The sequence below is a fragment of the Podarcis pityusensis genome (genome assembly GCF_964106645.2).
Source record: "Podarcis pityusensis genome assembly, chromosome: 2".
NCBI lineage: Eukaryota > Metazoa > Chordata > Lepidosauria > Squamata > Lacertidae > Podarcis > Podarcis pityusensis.
The window spans coordinates 57,533,759-57,555,024 of record NC_138029.1 but is presented as its reverse complement, the minus strand read 5'-3'; the positions used below and the strand labels follow the sequence as shown (position 1 = coordinate 57,555,024).

Genomic DNA, 21,266 nt, shown 5'->3' with positions numbered 1-21,266 from the left:
CACATAAAATAAAATAGCACTTTCACATAAGAATGCAGGTAGGTCACTGGCAATCTTTTGAATCACTGCTTCTTCAGTAAGGAGCAATCTAGTTTGCTGATGTTTGAATGCATCCCTATTCACTGTTTATTGCAAAAAACAAGCCCATATATAAAGCACATAAAGAAGGGGGATATGTAATAAGAACCTAAAATATGAATATGTTTACTGTAAACCTATGGCTATAGCCCATTTGTTATATGGTTAAAAATAGTTGTACAATAATTTAGTTTTCTTTCCCCTTTCTGGCCCAATGAAGTGAGTGAAACACGCATGTGTATAACATTTCTAAGCAGTCAGATGGCCTCTAAACAGAGCACTGAAACTGCAGCTGGTATTGGCCACTGACAAGTGGGAAGCCAGCTTAAAGACCTGAGTTGGCTTTATCTTATTGCAAGTAACAGGCGATACTCCAAAATGTCATCAATATCATAAGCAAGAAAAGTATTCATTCTTCTTCCTTTCAAATGCTATCCCTAACACAGCATAGAAATGGGTTTATTTTCTCTCTCTCTCTGCTAGGTTATTAAATTTATTCTGCCAAACCAGCTGATATTTGAATCTCCATTTGATTTCAGCATTTTTGGCCTCTTTCATTTTTGTTACAAAGAAGGTTGGAAGGAGAAGCAATGATTTTCCTGCTTCACACAAATAAATACTTTTTTTGCTGTGGAATTTGCAGCACTAAAACCCAACGTAGCACTAAAGAAAGGGGGACTCAACATAGAAAACACCTTGGCAACTAGCCTTTCCACACATTAACATGCTTAGTTAAAAAGTAAAACCACCCAAAGGTACTTTCATTTGTATAAATATATCCTGGATTTTGTGCACTCAGTTATGCTGCTGTGGAACAATAGTTGCTGCACCATGGAAACCGGGGCATAAAACTGGAAGTGCACACAAACACACACACTCCCAACAAATTATGCAACCAATGTGCCATGTGAATTGCCACGTATTTACAATGTGTTTAAAGGCTTAGCCAAGAGTCTCAGTTGTACAGTATAAAGCTGAATTCTTTTCTTCTTCCTAAAGCATATTCCTGCTTTCATGGTGGAAAGTGATCCCTACTTGGATTTGCTCTGTGGGGCAACGGGAACCATGCTCAAATTAATTAATGAAACAGAACCAAGGAGGAGACACAAATCAGGGATCAAATGAATGCTATTCCTTCCAGAGGCATAAAAGGGAGGGAAAGATCCTCCCCATGCCGAATCTCTACTGCAAACCAATCCAAAATGACAGCTGTGTGGGAAGTTGCAGTTCAGTAAAACTAGCAAGCATAGGGCTAGTTAGTGCATGAAGGGGTAAAGGACCACAGTTGTACAGTGGTGCCCCACAAGACGAATGCCTCGCAAGACGGAAAACCCGCTAGACGAAAGGGTTTTCCGTTTTTGAGTTGCTTCGCAGGACGAATTTCCCTATGGGCTTGCTTCGCAAGACGAAAATGTCTTGCGAGTCTTGAGATATTTTTTTCGCTTTCCCCCCCCTTTTTCTAAGCCGCTAAGCCTTTAATAGCCTTTTAGCAGCTAATCCGCTAAGCCTTTAATAGCCGCTAAACCGCTAATAGCGCTAATCCGCTAAGCCGCTAATAGGGTTGCTTCGCAAGACGAAAAACCGCTAGACGAAGACACTCGCGGAACGGATTAATTTCGTCTTGCGAGGCACCACTGTATTGTTACATTCAATTAGGTTACCCACCCCTCCTTCAGAGAGCGAGGAAGCCTTTCTACTTCTTTCCTTCCTTTCTCCCCCCCCCCCCAATGTAACCAACAAAGGAGAGTGTTTGCAAGCTTACAGCATGTGTTTGGAGTTATTTTCTTTATTTTCTACCCAAATGTATTATCCTTGTTGCTGCATGGAACAATGCATGACTGAGACCTTGATTCTGTAAGTAAAGCCTTTTAAACCTACTTAACAGTATGTGGTTTACTCATTACAAGATGCTTAGAAAGAGGGCAGCTGCTGCTGTGTGCAGATGAATGGGATAAAAAGGTTTAACAACTTATATTCCCAATGCTGCTTATATTTGTCAGTTTAATATTCTGCTACTGGGGCTCACTGTGTGCTAATCCCGCGTTCTGAGTCCAGGCACCCAGCCATCTCACCCTCCACCCAGACATGGGTCCACAGGGATTTATTGTTGTTAGCCGCCCTGAGCCCGGCTTTGGCTGGGGAGGGCGGGATATAAATAAAATTTATTATTATTATTATTATTATTATTATTATTATTCATATACAGTGGTACCTCAGGTTAAGTACTTAATTCATTCCGGAAGTCCGTTCTTAACCTGAAATTGTACTTAATCTGAAGCACCACTTTAGCTAATGGGGCCTCCTGCTGCTGCTGCGCCTCCGGAGCATGATTTCTGTTCTCATCCCAAAGCAAAGTTCTTAACCTGAGGTAATATTTCTGGGTTAGCGGAGTCTGTAACCTGAAGCGTATGTAACCTGAGGTACCACTGTATTAATTCCACACAAGCTGTTTGAATTCCTTGCACAAACCAGGGTGGCAGCAGAATTGATAATGCAGTTGTACCTTGGAAGTCGAACAGCTTAGTTCCCGAACGTTTTGGCTCCTGAACACTGAAAACCCGGAAGTGACTGTTCCCAGTTTGTGAACTATTTTTGGAAGAGAAACGTCCGACGCGGCTTCTGCGGCTTCCAACTGGCTGCAGGAGCTTCCTGCGGCCAATCAGAAGCCGTGCTTTGGTTTTCGAATGTTTTGGAAGTCGAATGGACTTCCGGAACGGATTCCGTTGGACTTCCAAGGTACGACTGTCTTAATAAATGCAATGCACTACAATTATGCATCCTCTGTCCTAATCCTGACTATACTTGACTATATCTGTGTACTAACTTCCTTGAAGTGTTTTTAAGTTGCACAAACAAATAGAACAGCAAGCCCCTTTAACCTCTCTAGTCATAAAAGAACCAACTAAGCACAAGGTTGGAAAAAAAGTATCACACTGATAGCTCCCAGGCACAGCAAGAGATCTGTCCTGGATTTCCAGAGGCACAGCAACCATTGCAGCAAGCTCATGACCGTCAATATTTCAGGGGCAAAACTCAGATCTTAAACTATGCGTCCACTTTTGAACAATTTGTTAATGCCAAGCAGCAATTTGTTCAGCAAGGATGTTGGCCATGAAGGAGGAAGCCAGGGAAAATTTCTCAAGAGCGCTTCTGTACTGGTCTTGTAAGAAGACAATCTCTGCTAGGATGGTGGCCCACAGAAACGTGGCTCAAGCAAACATGAGGTGGCAGGAGAGCTTCAAGCTCAGCAAGGATTTGAACTGTGGGTTTCCACAGCAATGCGTGATGCTTTAGCCTCCACCTGGCACTGGGGATTCAGCTACACATCTGCAAGTAAAACGTTTTAAATGTGTTGTTATGTGCAATATACAAATGTGACACTAGATGGCAACAGTGAGCTATGCAAAATTCAATGCCTTCTTCAAAACGTTTTTTAAAAAAAGCATTTTCACAGATAGATTCCACCTGGTTCCCTTGCTGCTCTGCAGTAAACTAGATCTACAGATCTCAGCCGTGAGATGAAGGGCTTAAATGGAAAGTTTTTACAGATTTAGAAACCCTGAAATTGTTTCCAAGAGAAGCACTCAAATACTTGGCAACGACACACAAAGGTTTAAAACAAACTCACCTGAATTCATTTAAGGCATCCATAATCCTATTATACGCCAAACTCCTCTGGCTGGCATCAGCTGATCGACGGCTCATTTTCATAGCCTTGAAAACAATAGTAAAACATATAACTAACATTAGGCAGGGCAACAGAAAATGAAAAACAAAGTCATGTGCTCTGTTCTATCTAAGGTGTTCCCGGACAGGCAAACAGTGGGTTGGTTTTTTTGTTTTGTTTTTGTACCATGATAAACGTTGGCTGCTTTCCAAATTTCATATCAAGGTAGAGATATATGAGGCATATGTGTTTGCACTGTCTTTCTTTTTCCACACTTTTGCTTGCAGAAGGCTATAAAGAGGTCCAAGGTTTCGCACAGAGACTCCTTCACTTCAGGAGCAGTGTTTAAACAGTCCCCTGGATTAATCGACCTGCACCCAGCAGTAAACACCACTCATTTTGGTGATAGGATCTGTTCTAAGAGATAGGGGCAAAACTCAAGTTGAAGCTTCTTAGGCAAAGCAGGTAATCCCACCTCTCTTCTTCTTGTCTCCTGGAAGTGAGTGGCAAGGCTGGGGCTGTCAGATAGGGCCCACTCAAGCACCCACCCTGACCTTGCTGTCGCCACCCTGCCCCAGCCCAATCCAGCAAAGCCACACAGAAGCACGTGTCGAAAGGGCAGCTCTGCCACATGCTATGGCCAAAAGGATGTTCTCTACCACTGAGTTATGCCTCTTCCCCAGAATCAGTGTTACTGAGTCTATGTGTGTGTGCTTTGGCCCATGCCTCGTTCACAGTTTGGTCCAGCACCCCTAATTTAAAACTAGTGTGAGCCACAAAACAATCCGGAAAAACCAAATGACAGAAGCTTAAAGGTAAAGGTAAAGGGGCCCCTGACCATTAGGTCCAGTCATGACCGACTCTGGGGTTATGGCGCTCATCTCGCTTTATTTGCCTAGGGAGCCGGCGTACAGCTTCCGGGTCATGTGGCCAGCATGACTAAGCCGCTTCTGGCGAACAAGAGCAGCGCACGGAAATGCCGTTTACCTTCCTGCTGGAGCGGTACCTATTTATCTACTTGCACTTTGACGTGCTTTCGAACTGCTAGGTTGGCAGGAGCAGGGACCGAGCAACGGGAGCTCACCTTCTGATCGGCAAGTCCTAGGCTCTGTGGTTTAACCCACAGCGCCACCCGAAGCTTAGGCATATTAAAATGGAGATTCTGATTAGAACAGGTGCAAAACGCAGTTGGTGGTGGTGGTGGTATTTACCTGTTCTATTGCGCTCTTCAGCTTGTTCATATGGCTCTCAAAAAGAGGGAAGTGTGAGAAAAAGAACTCATTAAATTTGCTGTTTTCTTCTTCATCCTTTGAGAGCGTGAAAATCACCCCAATCGCTATTTTCTTTTTCCTGACAATTCCTGGGCTCGGGCTGGAGCTGTCATCTGACAAGTTAAAACTCTCTTCCACTGACCTTTAGGGGGTTTACAAAGGTTGCAGAGTTAATGACTTCAGAAAATATCTCAAAACTATTTTCTTTAAACATACTGAAGTAAGCCCCCTTTCCCCAAAACATTTGTTTCATTTTTAAAACCACATCCGCTGTAGCTGATCTCAGAACATTGTGAGCATAGAAAGCTGCCTTATATTAAGTCAAACCCATTGGTCCATCTAGCTCAGTACTGTCTGCACGGACTGGCAGCAGCTCACCAGGATTTCAGACAGGGGGTATTCCCAGTCTGCAAGTAAAACAGATTCTCTACTACTGAGCTATGGCAGGAAAGTGGCATGCTGGCATTTGCAGGTTGTTCTGGGCATTTGCCAGTAATGGGCTGTGTTTTAAAAATCAGGGCTTGCTCTCTTTTGCTGTGTGGATGTATTACAAGGATGAACAACGAACTGTATACCACCATTTTTATAGAACAGTGAGCATCTGTCTCCCACCCTACATGAATTAACTCTTATGTGCAGGCTTCTTCTCCGAGTCCTGCAGTCTACAGCGTGTGGCAGTCTAGCTTTGCTCACAATTTTGGTTTCATAACATGAAAAGGAGAAAAAAGCAGCTTAAACGTATGTCATGCAAATGTTCCTGTTCTGCAAAACTTCCAACATTAGACAGATTCATTTTGTGGCTTTATGAAGGAACCAACACATTTAGAACCTAAATGCATTTGCTTCTCCCCGTCCCCAGGAGAAGCTGCTTTAGGAGGAGTGCTTTCCACTTCCCAACTCATGTTCGCAACCATGAAGGGGGGGAGACAGCTTGGGAGGTAGCTTTGAGCGGAGAAGCGCTCCATGAGAAATAGTTTAACTACCCTCTTGCCCTGCTACTACTTTGTTCAAGACCACAATTCCTGGGGAGCAAGAAAGGAGAAGGAACCATCACGGCTTTGTTTAAATCTGAGTATAAGGTAAAGTTTATTCCTACGGCCATTCCTTGATAACTATATTCATTTCCTGATTACTTGTACTTGCGTTTCACCATGTGATCTGAATAAATAACCCAATATCATGCGATTAGCATATGACTGATCCCATTACTGGGTTGTACGCAGAATACTGTTTTTGTGGGCAAGAAGAGCTCCTTCTGGTTGCAGATTTAATTGAGATGAGGAGGAGATTCCCGCCGGAGGAATTTGAATTTCACTCCAGACTAAGCAAATGCACATATTTCATGTGAAAATTTGAAAGAAGGAAAACCATTTACTACCAGCAGTAATGCCTAACTCACCACCTAGGGAAGACCCCGTTCTCCAAGCTTGTCGTCTGGCTGCGGCGCCAGCGCCGTTGGTAGCTACTAGCACAGCTTCTGTTTAGCGAAGAGCCCGGGGAGGGAAATGGGGTGATGAGCAGGCTGCTAAGAGACGCTGCAACAAAAGAGAAGGAAATTACTTGTTATATTTAAAAAACTCTTTGCTAGAAGAAAAACGCTACTTTGGTGATCATGTAATAATGTGAACAGTATGGCCCAGTAGATAAAAAGCATTAGCCCTTGGAGACTCGCAGAGAGATCTGTGAGAAGCAGGTCCACACAAGACGCTTCCCATTTCTGCTTCATCCCAGAAGCCTCACCAAACAAGATTTGTATGAGTGCATCTCCAGTATTGTGTAAAACCACACCAAGGAGGTGTTTGGAGGGGAGCATGTAGTGCCTTGGGTGAAGACATGGCGGCCCCTTTACAGCACCCATTTCTGGGGCACAGTTGAAAGAGCAAGTGCATTCAGCCTATGGGAACTTGCTTCTGTGCATTTGTCAGCTTTGACAGAACATGAGCTAGGGGTTTAAACGTGAATTGATGATTTGGCAAGGAGGCAATGAAAATCCCTGGTTTACATTAAGGATACTTTAAGTATGCCCATTAACAACTCACAGGCTTGGGGCCACCTCCACCACCTTTCAACCTTAGCCCTACGTTATTTAAAATTTCCAGTATTGGTGAACTGATTTCACTTTGTATATCCAAGTGCTGAATATCCTCTTAATGTTAAATATTATTTTAAAAATCCACACATATTTTAGAAGTATTACCCAATATTTGGGAAATATTGTATATGGCTTGGCTCAGGATTTATATAGGAACTGGGTCAATGTAAAGCATAAATCACTTGTTAACTTTTTTTTTTTTTTTTTTTTGAAGGGAAACACATCTTAGGGAGAGGTCAAGAAGCAGAAACAAATAACACTTTAATTACAGGCCAAATCAATATGCAGTAGGGAAAGTTTGTGTAATGGCCTTATATTCCTGATAGAAACATTACCAGATCTTGCAATTCCGCTGTCTCTGTCTTCATTCAGCTCTCTCCCAGGCATGTCCATAGGATTGCTGTGAACTATGCAGATAAAGTCAGCAGTTAGCACGAGAACATGACGCTTCTCTTTGGCTTTGCAGTGCTCGGTTTAATTATCAAAATAAATCATGCTCATTGGCTGCATTCACTTAGGACACGGAAAGTAACAGCAAAGCACACACACCCATCACCAAGAAAGGCTGCAAAGCTGATCAAGCCAATGCACTTGATTGGACCAGTGTTCAGACAAGTGTTTGCCAAAGCCCATCTCTTTATTTCAAGGCAAGTGGAATAACATAACAAAAGGCAAGTTAGCTATGAAGCAAAAGCACTCAGTGCAAGCTCTAAGCAGATGCTAAAGAAGAAATTTATAGCAAACAGCTGCAAAGTGGGTGCTCTAGGACAGATGGGATTTGGATTTAGACTTCTATCGCTTCTTCAACTAAGCATGAAGCTATCTGCATTTGCAGCCAGTCCTTACTAAACAGAGAGATGAAATCCTAGCCAAATTGCCTCCAACAAAGCTAGGATTTCATCCACCAGATCAAAAGCCTCTTGATCATACTCATTTTTGAAATCATAAATTTGCCAGATTTGTAGAAGGGAAAATCTAAACCAGGCATGGAAATAAAACACGGCTAATAGAAGCGGGGGGAAATACTCTTTATTTCAGCGTTATACAAACAGTGAAACAATTATGTTTTTGCAAATGGAGCTCCTATTGAATCAAGCTCTAAATAGTTAATGGCAAATTCCTTTTGTCTGGAATTTACAAGCTCCCCCTGCTTTTTTCTTCTTCAAACTTTACTGAAAAATTCATAAGCTCCATCCAAATCATTACCTGAGTAGAAATAGAGATTAAGGGTTACATTCTTTGAAATTTTAACATGTTATGATAACCTTTGCAGTGATCCATATCCACTGCGTAAACTATGCCTGAGAGATTTTTAGAAACGGTATTTTATTTCCAAGGCCAAACTACGAAATCCACTCAGTTTTGTCACACCAACTAGACTATCCACACAGCACATAGCAAACCTGCAAAGAAAGAGGCGCTCCGGATGAGGCGGAGCGGACCTTGTTCAGAGAATGCCCGCCTAGGGCTGCAAAGCTGTGAAAAACCTACATGGCAAAACGTAAAATATATATGAAAGAATGAGGTTAGTAAAGCAGAACAGATTCTGTGGGAGGGGGGGAAAGGATTCAAGCCGACACAAATGCAGACCCACAGACAGCAAAGAACACACCTAGGATAGCTCCCTTGGTAGAGCATGAGGCTCTTAATCTCAGGGTTGTGGGTTCAAGCCCCACGCTGGGCAAAATAGTCCTGCATTGCAGGGGGTTGGACTAGATGATCCTTGAGGTCCCTTCCAACTCTACAATTCTATGATCTACTTTGATAAATGAGTTTGCCCATGTCCTCAGTTATATATAAATATATATATATATATTGATATATATATTTGATATATATTGTTTTTATATATATCAAAATTGTCCTAATTTACTACACAATAAATCAATTCAGGGGTGGGTGGGAGAGTTTCAAACTATCTTTGAAGACAATTCAGTAGCACTTTCTGTCACCCTGATTATTTCAATTTCACAACCCATAATTCATTATCTAAAGTGATCTTGGGAATAAAAACTCTGTGTGTATATGAGAAATAATGGGATCAGAGGCCGCAAACTACTTTGGCACATTTTCTCTCAGCCCCATTTGGTACACTACCCCTAAGGGCCGAGTTCTATCTTGACATCCAAATAATTGGGGTCGAGCCAGCAGAATAACTGCACTGAGACTCTGGCACACCTATGGCTTGCCCTTTCCCCAGTCGTCACTTCAGAGCTATGAGGAGATCTAGCCTTTCCTTCTTTTCTAAAGAAGTAGGAGTCCAATCTCTCACTGAAGCATTCCTTGTTCTGAAGGAGAGGTCACAGACACAGCATTTTATTAACTCAATTCAGCTTCTCAAATAATCAATTCACTGCAGGGAAACTGAAGAATAAGTATCCTTTGCTTCCACTTCCTTCAGTCTTTGCAACTCCTTGAAGGTTTTCACTTAATACTAACCAGAAAACTTGTAATATTTTCACTGGAGAACATGGGAGGCTTGTGCTCTATGTTGTGTCTGCAGTTCTAACACCGAGCACACAAACACTTTTCTTTTAAGGTTCAAACGGCTGCATTACCACAAAATCCACCTTCTTTTCTTTCCATTTTTGCTAATCAGTTGTCTTAAAAGGAAGCTTGATTGCAAGGACTAACCGTTCCACCAAAAACCAGGTGTGCTGGGAAAAGTTGGCATGTACACAACAACCTACTAAAGCACACAGTAACCTTTACAAATGAAGAACTGGCAAAGACTGATGGGTCACAAGTATTCTTTTTTATTTAATTTGGTTTCTAGAAATGTTCTGGTTACAGATTAACTCCTTTTTGCTATGCCTGACTCTTTTGATTGCTCTGCTTTAAAATGTGAGCCGTAAGCAAGTACAGCTGAGTGGACCCTATTTTGGCACACCCTCACTACAGATGTTTTTGTCTCTCTTCTGAAATTGTTGTTACTGGCCATAGCAAGCCCCACTGATAGTTATACTCCAGTTATAGTGAGTCCAGGGAAGGTGGCTTGCATATATATTCCCTATAAATCAAAGACTATAATACTCATTCCCTAGGTATCGATACTGTCCTAACAGTAATGGTTCCCAACGTGGTACCCACTGAGGACCTCTGTGATACCCATAGGGTCCATTCCTGCTGTCCAATATGCAGAGTGACAGTCTTCCCAGTCCCACTCTAAATCAGAGGTTGACCGAATCAGGAACAACACTTGGGAAGTTACTGAAAGTTTTCTATGAGATCACCTCTAAAACACCAGCATATGACAAAATGGCGAACATGTGAAACCACTGCATGAGTATTATTTCATTTAGTTGCTTATTATTTATTAAATTTGTTCTGCAGATGTCAGGGCAGTTCACAACATAAGAATACAAGCTAAAAACACAAGATACATAATAAAAACAACAACAAAAACAAAAACACCCCACAAACCAATAATCCCTTCTCCCACAAACACTTTTAAAAGGTATAGGATGTTAATCAGCCAAAGGCCTGGTTGAAGAGAAGGTTTTTGCCTGGCGCCTAAAGGTGTATAGTGGTACCTCGGGCTAAGTACTTAATTTGTTCTGGAGGTCCGTTCTTAACCTGAAACTGTTCTTAACCTGAAGGACCACTTTAACTAATGGGGTCTCCTGCTGCTGCCGCGCCGCCGGAGCACGATTTCTGTTCTCATCCTGAAGAAAAGTTCTTAAACCGAGGTACTATTTCTGGGTTAGCGGAGTTTGTAACCTGAAGCGTATGTAACCCAAGGTACCACTGTATAATGAAGATGCCAGTCGCACCTCCCTGGGGAGAGTATTCCACAATATATCTATATCTATAGCAAGATGAAGAATTCACACCAAAGCTACATTATCACGATAACCGTACTTCTGATTTAGGTAATTTGAGATGCACATAAAGGTGTGACACAGTGTAAAGAAATCACTTTAGCTTTATCCTCTTGATTTCTAATCACCTATTAAAAAGCTAATCTATTCCTAAAAGCTGAGTGATATCGATTAAAGAAATTGCTTTAAAGGGTATTTGAGCACATGGTTTAACTATACAGAGTAATCCCACTGGTGCTATATGGGTACACGGTAGATTGACCTTTTAGCTGGCCAGGTTGACTGGGCCATTAGAAAGCCCAAAGCACAATTCTAAACAGCCAGCAACTAATCTGATAAACTGGGGGTGTTGAAATAATTCTGTTCACACAGATGGCACCGAAACAGGAAAATGTAAATGATATAGCTTATGGGAAAGGAGAGAGTTTTGACAAGATCATCATATTGTTCTGTTTGTTGGCACAGTGCAATTATGGAAGATTAATTAGGCTGCTGGGGAACACCTGCGTGGATAAGGGCACCTAATTGCAGCTAACACAACAGCGAAAATAATCGTGATTAATAAAGCTCATTCTTCACATTGATTAAGCAATGCTTAAAAATAATTGGCAACAAAAGTCATAAAGACAGTACTAAGAAGAACCAGGCAGGCCAGTCTTATATGAATGCAATTAAACAGGCATTCATTAACAATTTAGAAGTAATATTGTTCAATATAGTAGTGGTAATAATAAAATTAACATTTTTATAGTCCTTCCAAATGTGCTTCACAATGCTTCATGTGCATTATTTAACTTCAGCATTATTACCCCCTATATTGCAGAAGTGGATACTGAGGCTAAGAGGTGGCTTGCCTACAGTCACCAAGTAAATTAACAACAGTCAAGATTCAAACCAGCCACTTCCTGATTTGAAACTCAACCTCTCAGTAACTACCCTACACCAAAGTTCATTTAATTGGTCATTTCATTGCTGTCCTTCTAAAGTGGCAATGGAAAACGCGTACATAACATTCAAATAGTATGCCGTGCAAAAATCCTCCTGTGATACAGCATACAAATATTCAAATTTTTCCCCAAATGTGAAAGTAGGTGCTTATTAGCTGAGTAACTCATTTAGATTTTCATTCAGATTTACATCATGAACAAAATTTACTTATAGAGTCCATAGACAGTTCTGGTTAGTCCAGTTTTCAGTTGCAGCCTCAGAGGCCACACATTCAGTTTAGAAAATTCACATTGCAATTCCAATAGAGAAATTTAGGAGATGCAAAACTGAGTAAGACAGACAGAATTTTCAATACAGTTCATGTATATTTAGAACCAGTGCCTCTTAAAAAAATATTAAAGATTTTCTTGGTTTACAAAAGTACATACATTGTCTTTTTTTCCCTAAGTTGTAAATTCTTTTCTACAGATCATTTGATATGAGACATTAGTGTTGTATTCAGTATAAGGTTGGGGAAGAAGAGAGGTGGGAGATGAGGGGTGGGGTGGTGAAACTTATATTCTTGTATATGGTGTACAGGTGGGGTTATGTGTCAGTAGCTCTTTTGTTGGTTGATTTCTAATTAATGGGATGGGTGAATATATCAGGTAAATAAAAAACAAACATTTTCAGGTCAAGGTACTGTTTGGATAAGGTACCCTTTCTTTTAAAATAGATCTTAAAATTCTGCATCAGCGAAGTGCAGTTTCCTGGCATGTTTAACCATAAGGGTTCCTTAACATCATTTTTTGTATATGATTTGAAGGGTAATGGCTTTGCAAAAGCAAATCTTAAAACAACTCTCAAGACTTGAGCATGTTTCGCCCAATCCTTTGTATTTATTTAATACAAAGGTGCATTTACACCAGGCATAGGCAAACTCATCCCTCCAGCTGTTTTGGGATTACAATTCCCATCATCCCTTGCTAACAGGACCAGTGGTCAGGGATGATGGAAACATCTGGAGGGCCGAGTTTGTGTATGCCTGATTTGCACTGAATTTAAAGAAGCTAGACCACACTGTCCATCTGCTTTAAGCCCAAGGTTCCATCTCCTTGAAACCATCTTACTTCCATAACCATCTTCAAGATGGTAAGAAGGAAATCACAAAAGCAAATTGTACACTAAGTCAACCCTCTAGCATCCTGCAGCTATTTTTATGAAAAATACAACAACTTTCTCTTCCTGCTAGCCCTTCCTGCTTCTGTGCTTTTCAGTCCCAAAGACTGAAGGCCATTTCACAAATTGTGTGGCATCAACAATCATAATTACCACCACTGGTTTCCTGATATGCATTCCTGTATGACACACCCATTGTAAAATGTATATTTGTTGCAAGCACATATTACGTTGTTTTTATCAGGAACAGGGTGAGGTGTTGCTGGGGTTGGGCAGGGAATCAGTGAGGTCAGGGCTGGTGTTCCCCCTGGTGCACTAACACAGCACAAATCTCACCACTGCCTTGCACCAGCAAGCAGCAGTGATGCTGATGTTTGGACGGTGGCTCTGTAAAATAGCCTCACTGTGCCAGCTGCTCCTGATTTTTATGACTACAGGCAGAAAATTCTGAGTATAAATGAGGCCCTAAGGGGAAATAATATCTGTGCTGTTCTGTGCTTAGTTCTCTAAAATAGAGCCTACCGTGTCCATTTCCATCAAATTCATATTAGCTTAAATTGTGTATCAGCTACTATGCCTTTCTTCACCATATATAGATTTGAACTGATAAACTTCAAGCCAAATTGTCACAGAATATTCCAGTTTTCAGATTTCCTGGAAATGAGCTACATCTGAGTTCAGGCCAAAAGTTGTCCCACTCTCAGACCACACCATTTCTTTAAAACAATGATATTCTATTATACACGTGTAGATTAATGTGTTTATCAGTCTGCAAAGGCCTTACGGTGCAAATATTCCAAGGAAGTAACAATGCTTTTAATTACCTATGTTTCCAAGCAGTCCATTCATAATTGTGCTATGGTCTGGCTTTAGAGTATTGCTGTCCTGATTAATGAACTCAAGACTGTCTTGAAGCCTGCAAAGGGAGGGGACAAACAGAAACGGTTATTTGTATTCTGTTACGGTACTTTTTCATTTTATTATTATCTCTGCTTGTGCCCTGCACACATTTCCCTGTCCCCCCCCCCCCCACTCTTATGTCCTATGACAGCGAGCCAGGAGTCTCTGAGAAAACAGGACCTAGGTGACAATCTTTCCTTCAGCAGCACTAAAAAGAGTTTGAGCCATACCCCACTCCCTCCCTTCCTCATACCTAAAATCCACACAGATCACACACTGATTGTACTCACGTGTTTAAACTTCCATAGATGCTGCTTCCAGTTCGAGCTGTAAAAACTTTGCTTAGCATGAGCTGCGGAGGAGAGCTGTGAAGCAAAGTTAGACAGAGTGAGCAACCAGGTGTTTTCATGGAATATACCAAAACATCTCTCTGCATAACACAACACTGGAGTGTGTTTTTGAAGTGAAAAACGGTTTTAAAATAACGCACTACAGGAGGATTACAATACTACAGAGACAAATGAAGCACCCAATTAAAGCTCAGAACGTAAATTTGTCAAAAACAGTTTTGTCAGTTTTCAGCCAAATCAGATCAATTCAACACACACACCCCAGCTGCCAACTGTGAAAAATTCGCCATTTTTGTTTCTGATGAAGTATGACACAGGATGCAATCCAGTAGAATTCACCTAACATTTGAGAGGTTTAGATAAATTGTAACCGTCACACAACAGTTACAACAGTGGCTATCATTCATGTTTGCTTTTATACATCCATGTTCGTTTTTATATATCCATGTTCATTGTTTTTGGGGTTCCTGTGATCTCATATGTTAATTCTCATACACTTGGGGATCTTCTCCTTTGTTTAAGTTGTGAAAATAAAAAAGGCTATATGAATTTTCATTGTTTTCACTTTGCAATGCAAGAAGATCTTCCACATCTTGATCAGAAGATGCATTCAGATGCCTGCAGGTGTGCACCCCAAAGTGTACAGGTGTTGAATGTGCAGCCTGTACCTTGTAAAAATCAAGGTACTTCAATTTCGTGCTTCAACATCTATGTACAAAGGACAATTCATAAAGAACAGGGGCGAGGCCTGCAAACTTGTTCTCATCTGCTTCCTCAACATGCTTTCTATATTGTTTGATTGTGTGCACAGGACTAGAGACAATTCTGTTTAGCATAGTGCTCTAAACTTCGAACTGAAGAAAGGAAAACCTTACCGGATTTGATGGATTTTTAAGGTTGAGCCTTTGTAGCTCATAGCCACAGAGCCAAACATCATCTCCCCAAGCATATTTGCATCTGAGGAACACCGGGAACCCTGAAAAAGAATAAGCCTATAATTATTATCTTGCATGCTTGATCATTTTGAGCACCAAACTGAAGCATTGTAGAAATGAAGGAAAACATCATTTTCATTTAATAATCAAATATTATTTTGACCCTCGTACCTACGGGACCGCCTCTCCTGGTATGCCCCACGGAGAGCCTCAAGGTCCATAAATAACAACACCCTAGTGGTCCCAGGCCCTAAGGAAGTTAGATTGGCTTCAACCAGAGCCAGGGCCTTTTCAACTCTGGCTCCGGCCTGGTGGAACGCTCTGCCTCATGAGACCAGGGCCCTGCAGGATCTGATTTCTTTCCGCAGGGCCTGTAAGACAGAGTTGTTCCGCCTGGCCTTTGGCTTGGAGCCAATTTGATTCCCTCCCTCCCTTCCTCCCTCTTTCTTTTTTCTTTTCCTTCTCCTCCTGCAATGAGGCTACATTTTAATATTTTAATGTTCCATTATTTTAATGTTGTATTTTATTTTTGTTTTTAAGTTGTAATCATTCTTCTTGTTTTTATTATTGCTTGTAAGCCGCTCTGAGCCCGGCCTTGGCTGGGGAGGGCGGGGTATAAATAAAAAATTATTATTATTATTATTATTAAATATGATAAAGGGGAAAAATGAAATGCAACATTTTTGGCAAGTTGCCGACCAAAATACTTTTACATTTCAGTGCCAAAGTACATGGTACGTCATTCTCATTGTAGTGAATGGGAATTTTCTCCATGAGGTTTGCAAGCCAATTCAGATTGGAAGCACAGCAGGGTACAACAACCCCTGCCAAAAAAAAAAAAGAAGCCCCAAGCCAGGATCCTGTTTGAGTTTGGATTGACTGTGCTCACTATTTCTGCAAGGAAAATCTTGCACCTGGGGGAAATGATGTGATCAATATCTTGTGCAGTTTGCACTTCAGATCTAAAGAGTGGTTAGGCATTTGTCACTCTGTGGTAAATGCACATGACACCTATAATAATCTTTGTATAGATATGATTCAATTCTCCTGTATCTGCATCTTTCACCCACCCACCATTGCTGATCTTACGTTTTTGGCACCGGGGTATGATCTCAGTTTGTGTACTCACCTACTACTCATCCTGAACCAGCATATAAGCAAGTGGGGAGGGGGGGTTGAAACATGTCCCCCATCCTCTGTTTTAGTGCCAGAGAAGGCAACTGGATTGGGGTGGAGCCTATTGGAACTGGCCCTTCACTAAATGACCTCATACTTTTCTCCAGCCACATGTACATTTTAAAACCCGTGAAGGATTTATGCAGAATAGTGCAATAAGATAGGACAAATGAGTTGAACACCTTAATTCACTGCATTCAATCTGCTCTTAATCTTTAATTGGCAGCTTCTGCATTAAAATATTAGGACTTGGAGTTTCACACACATTTAACACCTGATTGAAAAGCAAGTACAATTATTTGGCACCAGTTAAAGGTGTCATTCCACAGGGTAATGTATACTTTCTTGATGAAACTGCTGGCGCATGCACCATTTTTGGCCCCGGAATGGGGCAGAACGGGCTTGTGCTCTGCCGACACATGCGACGACCCAGAAGGCAACCCACACACAAACAGGGAGTTTACTGTAAATGTTTTCAGTGAGCAATGGGTCTGGTAGGATGGGGGAGTTGCCTTCCTGAGGACAGTAGGTTTGAGAAAAGGCTTATACCTCACCTGGGTTGTTTTCCCACCATATCTGAAATATATTCTAATTTTTAAAAATGTGGTATTCAATGAAACAAAACTGGGAGAAGAAATGGCAACTAATATCAACCACAATTCAAAGCATGCTATTCACGTTTTGGAGCTGTGCTTAATTAGTAATATGACCCTGACAAAGACCTCAGTCAAAACACAGTCTTGCATGTAGATCAGTGTGAGGTCTCCAATAATATTAATGTTTAAGACTATAACCATAGCATCTCACAGCAGCTGTTAGTTTAAAAAAACCTTGAGTGGGAAAGGCTGAGGTTGGAATGTCTTTTCTGGCAGGGGGAAAAAATCCCATACTAAACAATGATTTAATAAGTTTAGTAAAGAAAACTACCTAAACAGATGTTCATGTATAACAAAAATAAAGAGGACGGAAAAATTTATCATGCAGGGACTACTTGCAAGGGAAGACCTGTTAAGCTGACAAGTACCAACAGCAGAGTTTTTGACATGCAGGATGTTGTGATTCAGGTTAAAAGTGAAATTTACATAGCATGTAGCCTTAAATGAAGCTTTAGACATTTACAAGCCTGGTCTTGGCGATTATTAAATTTCAAAACCATGGACGCAAGTATCTAAGTTCTTATGTCATCTGTAACTGACCAGCTGTTTTCCTCTGCAAGACCCAAAACCGAAATTGGTTATCTTAAGCTTAATTTATAGACTACAGCCATAGCAAGTGAACATTTTTTCTGTGATCACATCCCATGCTAGTCCAATGAAGTAATTATGGAAGAACTACATGAGCCCATGCAGCAAATTTAATGGAAGGAACCTAGTACTTCACCCATCAGAGCAGCAGAGGTTTGCGTAGAAGCACATCACATGCTTCTGCATCACGCCTCAGAAGCAATGATGCTGATCTGACTCAGCAGTGTATTTCAGAAGCTTGTCAGCAGACTGCATTGTGGATTGAGGAAAATTAGTCCCTATACTATTAGTGTAAGGCACGGGTAGGCAAACTAAGGCCCAGGAGCCCAATCGCCTTCTCAATCCGGCCCATGGACGGTCCAGGAATCAGCATGTTTTTACATGAGTAGAACGTGTCCTTTTATTTTAAATGCATCTCTGGGTTATTTGTGGGGCATAGGAATTCGTTCACCCCCCAAAAAAAAATATAGTCCTGCCCCCCACAAGGTCTGAGGGACAGTTGACCAGCCCCCTGCTGAAAAAGTTTGCTGACCCCTGGTGTAAGGTATGTGGAAGACGGGGTTTCGTTCAACCCCCCCCCCCCGCTTGTCAGCTGCTATGGCTAGAATTCCCTCCCCCCCAAAAAAACAGCAGTTAAAGATGACCAAAATCTTGTACACAACCAGGTACAAGAGAAATAGCCACAATGTAAAAACTCAAATGATTACTATACACCAAAGAGATCCAACTCTAGGCAATGACAATTTGAGAACAAAATAATTCCTTGAGTCAAATGTATTATCTTATTTTAAAATGTCTGTTGTTTATAATAGGATATTGGCATGTAACATTCACGTGACATTTCTACAATGCTGAAATTCTTCACAATGTAGTTTTTATTCTCCAGGCATGAGCAGTGTGCGTGGGGGGTGGGGGGCACTGTGGCAGTGCTTGCTGGGATGGGGTGAGGCAAAGTGATGATGAATTTGGGGGAGCATTCCCTGGTCTCATCACTGCCTTGCCGAATCTCTGTTCCTCACCAGGGGTGAGGGAAGAGGGCACCACTTCTGTTCCAGGTCGCCTCACAACCTAAAGCAAATACCAAACTTTAAAATCTTAACAAAACTGATTATCCTATTGATTAGGAGGGAAATATGATTTCTGGGAAGCAGCTCATACCAGCTAGTGAGCATCCAGTTTGGGAAGCATCATCAACTTTGCACCAGGCACCCCTTATTTCTTCATTCAAGTTACCTTCAAGCAGATTCTAATTCCTCCCTCTCTCACAAAGCATTAAAATGCTCATGACATGTGACCTGCCTGTTCAAAACTGCATGCACAGTATGATGTCAGATAATGCTACCTCTGCTAGATTGTGTGAGGAAACCTTCCAGGATGGAACATAAACAAGCTAGCATCCTCAACTCTGGGGATCAGTACACAGTTCTCGTTGTGCAACAGCAATGTTGTTCAAAGAAACCCATGTCTCTTCCTGTCCAAACCACAGCAAAATACTCTTCCATGATGAGGAGAGAGATAAATATAAACTTCGTTCTCAGGCACAATAACACAATATAAAAATCAGTTGCATGACCTTGTGGGTGGGTGGGTGAGCATCTGTGAGTCTGTGCAATGAAATGCAGCAACTAATGTATGCTTACTAAACCTTGGCAGCCTAGTATTACATTACATTAAAGACGTCCCCAAGAATATGTTATGTTGGGATCAGCCACTCTAAAACAGAGAATTACTTCAGTACAAAGGGTAAAGGCTCAGCTCTATTTTAGGAAGGCTTAACAGAAAACACTTGTGATCAGTGCAAGGTGAGATGACAGAAATATACCCAGTCAGATGACTCTGGCTACACTGGTGGCCAAAACCGCCCCTCTTATATAAAGTGTAACTCAAGTTCAATGAGTGCCACTGCCATAAGCATTTTAAATTGCCAGCAAGCAAAAATTTGCAGTTGAATGTTTTAAAATTGCTTTTCAAGACATTAAAAAAGCAAAAAAAGCCCTACAGAATAAGGCTTTACAAAATAGTTAAAGGAAGCACTTTAGGATGGTAAAGGTAAAGGACCCCTGGACAGTTACGTCCAGTCAAAGGCGACTATGGGGTTGCGGCGCTCATCTTGCTTCAGGCCGAGGGAGCTGGTGTTTGTCCACAGACAGCTTTCCAGGTCTTGTGGCCAGCATGACAAAACCGCTTCTGGCACAACATGATGGAAACCAGAGCGCACAGAAACGCCATATACCTTTCCACTGCAGTGGTACCTAATTATCTACTTGCACTGGCCTGCTTTTGAACTGCTAGGTTGGCAGAAGCTGGGACAGAGCAACAGGAGCTCACCCTGTCGCAGGGATTTGAAGCAGACCGACAAAAACTAAGTTGAGAGGGATTCCTGGTCCCATTCTGATTCTGACTCCAAGAAAACCTGTATTATTAATTTTTTTTGGATGGACATCTTGAGTGAACAATATTTTCACAATTCATGAGAAAGCTAAAACTTCAGCATTAATCACAAACATCTGAAAGTAAGTGGAGGATTTTTGTCATTAGCCTGTATGAAAACTTAATCCCTGCAGCACATTTCTGGAAGAAAAATTAGAAATGGGACAACTTATTGTGGGGTGGCTGGCCACATATGTAAATCCATCCCCTAGGCCTTTGTTAGAATGGGGAACTGCATTTTCAGCTTCCTGGTTAAATTGTTTCATCTTTGTTGGTGGACAAGGAGAGGAAGGGACTGATCTATACTATCACATTTGTTTGGTACATCCTTGCCCCAGGTTTCTTAGTGGCTCATTGGCTATTGTTCTTTATGAACGATTTTCAAATAAGCCACTTGTAGGAACATTCATCCTGCTGATATTCTGATAGTTTCCTTTTGCAGTCCTACATGACAACAGCCATCTGTTTTGTTGGACAACCACCAAAGAACAGCTTCCGGGCTCACTCACTCCACCAGGAGCCCAAGCCATTTCCTAATAAGGCAATGTTTTCAAACATGCAATACAAGTCACAATGCCAGCATGATACAGTTAAAAGAGGGACCTCTCACCTGAAATTTTGGACATTGTTCTTTTGCTTCGGAAGAGGAAGAAGACGAATTAATTGAACTATCCAAAGAGGAAGAGCTGTCCCCTCCAGGTTTGAGCTGGCAACATTTCCCAATGACTTTCACCTGAGCATCGCTGCAGAGTTTCTGGTGGAGTAAAAATTGTATTTGTTACATTGTGTTTAGTAATCCTCAAAGCAGTGTTCTGAGAGTACAGATCACCTGCATCCGGGGCATAGAAAAAGAAAACTAGCGAGATGAACACAAGCATTTTAGCATTAGTGAAAGAATGGAGATTGGAAGTTAAGCCAACCGTTTTGCAAAATAGGAATAATTTCAATAAGTCTTATCTTTTTGCTTTGGAGATAGATGTGTAATACACAAATCCAATGTTCAACACTTCATAAATCATATCACAGAACTGTAGCGGTGAAAAGGACCCCCAGGGCCATCTAGTTCAATCTCCCGCAATGCAGGTATCAGTGTTTATATATTTAAACATAGGAGTGAAGTTGTGCCAAAGGAAGAATGGTGTTCAAATGTGGAAGATAAAAGTGAGCTCTAAATTCTAAGGAGAAGCCTGCATGTG

The 21,266-nt window shown here is 41.4% G+C and overlaps 1 protein-coding gene across 4 annotated transcripts in view; it reads right to left on the bottom strand.

The window, feature by feature from the left end:
• The window catches only part of FNIP1 (folliculin interacting protein 1), an 86,747-nt gene that overhangs the window by 19,749 nt on the left and 45,732 nt on the right, over positions 1-21,266 (bottom strand). For 3 of the 4 annotated variants that reach the window (XR_013983434.1, XM_080997103.1, XM_080997105.1), the window contains exons 3-11: positions 20,681-20,824; positions 15,161-15,261; positions 14,226-14,300; positions 13,860-13,951; positions 8,512-8,595; positions 7,444-7,515; positions 6,416-6,551; positions 4,957-5,158; positions 3,707-3,792 (exon numbers count right to left, since the gene is read on the bottom strand). Coding sequence is in view for 3 of the 4 variants with exons in the window: in XM_080997103.1 (XP_080853229.1) it covers positions 3,707-3,792; positions 4,957-5,158; positions 6,416-6,551; positions 7,444-7,515; positions 8,512-8,595; positions 13,860-13,951; positions 14,226-14,300; positions 15,161-15,261; positions 20,681-20,824 (992 nt within the window). In the remaining variant the exon portion in view is untranslated. The remainder of the gene's footprint in view (positions 1-3,706; positions 3,793-4,956; positions 5,159-6,415; positions 6,552-7,443; positions 7,516-8,511; positions 8,596-13,859; positions 13,952-14,225; positions 14,301-15,160; positions 15,262-20,680; positions 20,825-21,266) is intronic. The other variant, XM_080997104.1, reaches the window with a different exon arrangement.